Source organism: Pyrus communis, chromosome 10 (assembly GCF_963583255.1).
Source record: "Pyrus communis chromosome 10, drPyrComm1.1, whole genome shotgun sequence".
In the NCBI taxonomy this organism is placed as follows: domain Eukaryota; kingdom Viridiplantae; phylum Streptophyta; class Magnoliopsida; order Rosales; family Rosaceae; genus Pyrus; species Pyrus communis.
Window position 1 is genome coordinate 11,618,210 of NC_084812.1, and position 7,672 is coordinate 11,625,881.

The 7,672-nt window shown below is 37.2% G+C and overlaps 1 protein-coding gene across 1 annotated transcript; it reads left to right on the top strand.

Annotated features, from left to right (window-relative positions):
• Positions 1-1,023: 1,023 nt before the first annotated feature.
• LOC137748400 (aspartic proteinase nepenthesin-1-like) lies at positions 1,024-5,942 on the top strand. Its single transcript, XM_068488547.1, has 12 exons — positions 1,024-1,419; positions 1,523-1,643; positions 2,128-2,555; positions 2,666-2,822; positions 3,266-3,348; positions 3,538-3,634; positions 3,808-3,880; positions 4,029-4,220; positions 4,562-4,686; positions 4,834-4,935; positions 5,027-5,124; positions 5,333-5,942. The coding sequence occupies exons 1-12, from the start codon at positions 1,133-1,135 to the stop codon at positions 5,499-5,501; spliced, it is 1,932 nt and encodes a 643-aa protein (XP_068344648.1). The 5' UTR covers positions 1,024-1,132; the 3' UTR covers positions 5,502-5,942.
• Positions 5,943-7,672: the final 1,730 nt, after the last annotated feature.

Sequence of the window (7,672 nt, forward strand, 5' to 3'; positions counted from 1 at the left end):
AAAAATAAATTAAAATTTTAAAATCAAATAAATCAAATGCAAACCTTTATCAAGTTACTGTTAGTCAAAACATCAGGCTGGCATTGCGGGAGAGTCTTCATAAGGTTAAGAATAGAAAATGCCTCATAAGTTAGATCGTTCAGACAAGGATGAAAATTTTCTTAATTTTTCTTTAGATGAAGGGCAAAAACCTCAAGAGCATAAAGACATTGCTTCTTCTTAATGGTGTCGGACAGGGCCTCGGTGACAGTGTTGACCTAGGCCTTGGCATTGTTCTTCCGATCCACCTTATTCTTCACATTTTTCAAAGAGGAACAAGCGGAGATGAAGCAGAAGGAGCAAAGGTTTTTTTTGTAAGTCACCTGAGTCGATGTATCCGAGATGCCCGGGAACTCACCTCTCTCCCAGTGGAGTTTTTGTTGAGAGGAAGAAGATGCGGGATGAGAAAGGAAGAGAATGAGAGAAAGATTGAAGAAGCCATGGATGACTTTGGCCTGCAAAATTGTTAAAGTAGTGACGGGATGGTGAGTAGTGAGGGTGGGCAGGGGAGATGAAAAGGATTAAGGTGGCAATGGTGGGACAACGAGAAAGGAAAACGGTGGGGAGTGGAATTGGGGAAGGGGTTTAGGTTTACTCTTTTTTTTTTTTTTTTTTTTTTCCTTTTCTATTTTTAAGTTTTTAATTTACTCTTTTAATGTTTAATTAAAATTTTCAATGTTTTTTTACAAATATATTTCTATTTAATTAATTAGTTATAAGGGTAAAGTTGTCAATTTATTAGTAGAACTTTGACTGAAGGGCTTATTTGAAAGTGAGCTAAAACGTGAGGGGTGTTAGTGTAATGTCTTAAATGTGGGAGAGTTTTATGAAAACTGGATAAACCTCAGAAAATATTAATGTAACTAACCCGTCATACAAACCAAATTAACTGACAAAAAAGGAAATAAAAAGGAAAAGAAAATTATTTTCTTGTTTCTCTCCAAGTAATTGTAATTTGGTCAGAAACTGAAATAACTAAATTTGGGGTCGTGCACGACTCTGACTTCCCTCCCTTTCTTAAAAAAACTCCGTTATTTCACTCGATTTCCGATCTGGCATCTCCGCCACCACTCCTCATCTTCCAGCTGCACCAATGGCAGCAACACTGCGCCACTTCACCACCTCCGCTTCCATCTCCGCCGTCCTCCTCCTGATCTTCTTAGAGATGGAGCTTTTGTGTCTGGTCTCGTCCAATCCCAGCACCCCTGCCCTCATTCTCCACTCACTCCCAGCCATGGTCTTACCTCTCTACCACTCCACTCCAAATTCGTCGTCCCGGACCTCATCATCGTCCAATCCCCGGCGCCTCCTCGGGAGATCGGAGTCCCTCAGCCGCCCCAACGCCCGCATGAGCCTCTACGACGATCTCCTCCGCAATGGGTACGCTAAAATTTTCCTTTTAATTTTCGGATTGAGTTTGTGATTGGTAGTATTTGGATTGGGATTGAAATTTGTGTGGTGGTGGTGGCCGCGGCGGAGACAGGTACTATACGACGCGGCTTTGGATCGGAACGCCACCGCAGAAGTTTGCGCTAATTGTGGATACTGGGAGCACTGTGACCTATGTGCCTTGCTCTTCTTGCGAACAGTGTGGCAGACACCAGGTAATTTTCTGCTGCATCACATTCTTCATCTACTACTGAATCTGAATGTGTAAACATAGCGATGCGAAATAGGAATGTTGGGATAGAGTTGATTTCGAAACGGCATGTTGGGATAGAGTTGATTTCAAAATCGCTCGTTGCAGCTAGCTACATTGTGAGGCTGGGATCAGATCTCCTTAGTTTTACACCGAGTAATGGGGCTAATGTAAATCATGCTCACCTTGTTAACGATAAGAAACATATACCAAGATGTTATAATCACGGGGAAAAACTAGAACGAAGACTCACTGGGAAATTTTGGATGAAGGCAGTCGATCATGTTCACTCTATAACTGAAAACAATAGTTAGATTAACAACCCTTAGGTTGGTTATTTCTGTTTACCACAAAACTTTCCTGAACACTAAGTACTTTTGTGTGCAGAGGAAACTTGGTAGATTTCAGGTTGTAACTATATTAATGTTGTGTTTTTAACTTTCGATCAGGACCCCAAGTTTGATCCAGAAGGCTCAAACACTTACCAAGCTGTCAAATGCAACATAGATTGCACTTGCGATAATGAGAGGGTGAATTGTATTTATGAGAGGCAATATGCTGAAATGAGTAGTAGCAGTGGGGTGCTTGGTGAGGATCTTATATCCTTTGGCAATCAAAGTGAACTACCACCTCAACGTGCAGTTTTCGGTTGCGAAAATTTTGAAACTGGTGATCTTTACAGCCAGCCTGCTGATGGCATAATGGGATTGGGCCGTGGTGATCTAAGTGTGGTCGACCAACTTGTTGATAAAAGCGTAATAAGTGATTCTTTCTCATTATGTTATGGTGGAATGGACATTGGTGGAGGTGCAATGGTTCTTGGTGGGTTTTCAGCCCCATCAGACATGGTCTTCACTCGTTCAAACCCAGTACGAAGGTGTGTGGTTTAGAAAAATTTCTCTTACATAGACTGCAACATGTCCAATTTCCTAAAAAAATACAATCTATACATCTCACACATTTACTCTAGTTTCGGGATGGCAACAGTCCATACTACAATATTGATTTGAAGGAGATGCATGTTGCGGGAAAGCAATTGCCTTTGGATCCAAGTGTCTTTGACAGAAAACATGGAACAGTCTTGGACAGTGGTACAACATATGCATACCTACCAGAAGCAGCATTTCTGGCATTTAAGGATGCTGTAAGATTCTCTTTTGCCCTTATTAATTACCCTTCAGATTACATTTTGACTTAATTTTCGTACATGACCATATAATTAAATATTTTTGCTTATCCTCAATCTTTCACATGATACCTTGCAATTATTTATAAATGATAATGATTGCAAACCTCTTTTTAAACTTTGAGTTGATGAACATTTGGTCAACTAGAACTGACAGAGAGGATGATCTTGTCTGAGTTAAAGGAAATAATTATTATGTATGATTAACTCGAAACTCCATTCTATTTTAATTTTAGTTTGGGTGGAATACTTGCACTTCTTCATTTGAAATGAATCTTAGCATTTGAAACACTTTGGTTTCCCAGAAAATCCCTCAGTGTTTATTTTTGGCTGATTGCAGGTTTAGTTATCTTATCTTGTATTTCATCGTATTATTTAATTTCTTCTTTCATTGAGTGCAGATCATGAAGGAGCTTAATTCCCTCAAGCAAATCCCTGGCCCTGATCCAAATTTTAATGATATATGCTTTTCCACTGCTGGAAGGTATTCAGTACTAGGTTTAATTTGTTGTTCAGATAAATTAATTGCCTTTTTTTCTAGTGGAAACCAAATTATAAGAAAACCTATTGAAGCCACAATTGCAAAATCCACATTTTTGCAATTAAATCGTGAGTAATGTCCGACCAATAAATGCTCAAGTTTCTTTCTAATGATTTCTCAATGTTGATTTAGTGATGTCTCCCACCCATCAGACACCTTTCCAGAAGTTGACATGATATTTGGCAATGGCGAGAAGTTGACTCTATCTCCTGAAAATTATTTATTCAGGGTAAGTGATTGAACTTAAAAGCTCTGCCCCTTTCTGAATTCTGAATATAATGTTTTTGCAAATGTAAACACAATTTGTAACTTTTTACGTTTTATAGAACTTTGTGATTGTCTATTGGTTATGTCACTAATTAATTGTTTTTCTACTGTGTTATATCATTATCATTAATGAAGCATTCAAAGGTCCGTGGTGCATATTGCCTGGGGATTTTTCAAAATGGAAAGGATCCAACTACTCTTTTAGGAGGTATATGCTTTAGAAAGGTCCATAAGTCTTCGTCCCACTTGTATATGTGTTCGTGTACATGTATTGCCCTGTTTCATGTTATATCAATCGTTTAGGTTTTGCAATAGTTTCGATTAATTTTGTCATACAATTCTCATTTTCTTGATAGGAATTGTTGTCCGGAATACTCTTGTAATGTATGACCGTGCGCATTCCAAGATTGGTTTCTGGAAAACCAATTGTTCAGAGTTGTGGGAAAGACTTAATGAATCTGTTTCACCTCTACCAATGCCTCCTGCTTCAGATGAAAAGAATTCAACTACAGAAGCTCCAACTGGAGCACCACCTTATGTACTTCCAGGTAGTTTAGACTTGCAACCTTTTGAGTAGCTTTTATACTACATTTCTCTAGCTTTATATCATTCTCATCGTAGAAGTTATTTAGGTGAATTTATCCTGTTACCCAAATCATTCGTTGGAAAACGAGATAGAAGTGAAAATTATATTTTTGTGGACACTCTACTCTACTTAAGGTTTATATTTGGACCGTCTGTCAATTGTTTCTAATTATTTTTGTATCAACACGAATTATATTTTGTGCTGCACGGTATTTGGACAAGAAACAACGTCTATTTGCAACCCCTTTTTGTTTTATTTTTTAAGACAATTGAATTACAATACCTGTTAACCTTGATGAATCAGGTGAACAGGAAGTTGGAAAAATAACATTTGATATGTCCTTGAACATCAGCTACTCAGATCTGAAGCCCCACATTACAGAACTAGCTGAATACATAGCTCAGGAATTAGAAGTTAACACATCACAGGTCTGGCAAAAACCATATGCGAACGTTCAATTGATATTTGCTTTATACTTTTTGACTAACAGTTCAAATTCAATACCATGCACTGATATATCTGTTCATAATGAAGTTTTATAGCTTAAGTTTTCAATTTCGAATTGATGATTTCAGGTCCATTTGTTGAAGTTTACTACCAATGGAAATGATTCTCTTGTTAAATGGGCCATATTTCCTGCAGCTTCTACCGACAGTATTTCTAATACAACTGGGCTGGTAAGTTTCCCCTGATGAATTGCAGCTAGTGACTGTGCCACTACTGAGGTTTATAACTGTTTGCAAGCTTGATGATCTGTTCTGCCTGCAGGATATAATTTCCAAGCTTTCAGAACATCGTTTGAAGTTTCCTGTTATGTTTGGAACTTATGAATTGCTCAGATGGCATGTTGAGCCTAAGGACAAAAGGTACGTTATATTTTTCACTTTCTAAGATACTTTTTATCTGAGATCACGTTATTTCTTTATTTGATTCTTTCCTCTTCTATACAATAATCAAAACAGAGTCTCTCAAATGAGTGTTGGCATATAGATAACGAATTAGCAATCTATATACAGATCACGGTATAATAAGTAGCCTCTTTGGTAATATTTTGTTCTTCCCGAAATTGAACAGGTCATGGTGGCAGCGAAATTATCTGGTGGTTTTATCAATTTTAGGAATTCTAGTTATTGCATTAGCAGCTGTTGGATTTTGGTTTATATGGAGACATCGCCAACGGACAGCCAATCCCTACAAGCCTGTCAATGTTGCCGTTCCAGAGCAAGAACTCCAGCCTCTATGAAAATCCGAGAGCTGTCCTTGCTCGTGGCTGATGGCATGGCACGTCTGCCATTTGCATTTTGATTCACATGATAACCGAAACCAAAATTCTGGAATCACAAGTACTGGATTGATCAAGATTCTTGCTCCATGTGATGAATCATTCTTTGCAATGCCCATAAAACCCAGATAGTAAAGAGAGAGGTATAGGTAGAACAACTACTCACACTTTGGTTCTGTAAACATCATTGAATACTAGTGAATCAAAAGTTTCCCGAATAAGGTCCTTTTTCGAGCAGTTTAAATTATTGTTCTTGTCCTGTTCATTTCTTCCGATTACCTTCTAGTGATACATGTAGGTATTATCGTATTCATCAGGCATCAATATCAATTTTTCCTTTTTGATTAGATGAAATGTGTTAAGAACTCAAAGGAGCAATGAGTGGATTATATTTGCTAACCATATTATCTGATCACATTTTCCGTCCAGCTACTACATTTGTGCTTTTTGCTATGCCGTTACATGTGACTGTGATTAGCCTTTGATTTGTAGATGTTGCCTTTGATCCCACTTTACAGGTGTAGATGATGATGATCCATGTGTTTTTTTTTTGTCACAAGTGTATAACAATATTGTCTCGAAAACTCATGCGAGGAGAACGAAAGAGACATGGATGGTATGCGTGTGGGTCTCAGAGACCCAAACCCTCTGGTAGCTTTTGTCCTTAAGACAAAGTAATTTCCAACCATAAATTTTTCATTATGATCGGAACACATAGTGGTACACTATATATTACTATACAAATGATGAAATATGTATGCTAAAAAAATTAATAACTTAAAAAATAAAATTTATCATCACTTATATAAAAACACATGGTGTACTACTTGTCACATCCTGGGCCCGCTCCACCACCGTAGCACGATATTGTTTGCTTTGGATCCCGACCACATCCTCACGTTTTTGTTTCTAGGAACTCAGACGAGAACTTCCCAGTGGGTCACCCATCATGAGATTGCTCTCGTGTGCTACTCGCTTAGCTTCGGAGTTCCGATGGAACCCGAAGCCAGTAAGCTCCCAAAAGACCTCGGGCTAGGAAGGGATGAGAATATACATATAAGGACCACTCCCTTGGGCGATGTGGGATCTAACACTACTCGTGTTCCGGTCACAATGAAAAATTTCTCATTTCCAACGTCGTCGTTTTTGAATGCTCCTTTAAAACCAAACGCGTCGTATTGCTAAAAAAGTATCTATTATTGACGCTAGAGAAATTTTAGTTAGAGGATCGAAATGGTTAGATCGGTCGTGGAGATTTGGTTAATATTTAGGAGAATCGTTGGATTCCTCTGCCTTGATCATTTCACATCTTCACTCCAAAGCTAGCAAGTTGTGATCTAACATTGGTCAAGGAGTTGATTGATGATTCCTTTCGGACTTGGAATATAAATCTCCTTGAGTCTCTCCTCTTTCCTATTGATTCGATTCGCCCAATTCCCCTCACCATTGGACAACTTGATGATTGATTATATGACCATGACAAAAATGGTATATTTACAGTCAAAAATTATTAAAGTACAAACAAAAAATATATAAATATAAAATTACAGATGCTTACAAATTAGAATGAAAGCAAATGAAAAAAAATATAAAATTACAGGTACATAGACTAGGGTTAGAAAGAGGAAAACAAAAAAGCCTTGAAGACTATAGGCAATATACACATATATTTTAAAGGCTATAGGCAATATTATATTTATATATATATATATATATATTTTAAATCTACATTATCAGGGTTTACAAAAATCAGAGAGGGGCCATGGTCCGTCCTCTATAAGGATAACTACTTTTAATTAATTGAGTTACAAATTATTACGATCACTTCATATCATAATTTAACAAAACAAAAAAAAAAATACATAAAATGAAATTCAAATTAAATCATCTCTTAAACGTTCCCCATCCTGTATTTTTAGTTAAAACTTTTATGTTTACATGATATATTTAATTTGATATTTGAGCTAGGGTGGTATTGGTAGACTACCGTATCAAAATCCATATACCAATTACCATACCAAACTTTTGGTATGACAAAATCTATTACCATTTATGTGCTAAACTTTCGGTATACCGAATTTTGGCATGCCAAATAGTTTGGTTGGCATGGTATGGTAATGATAATTACCATT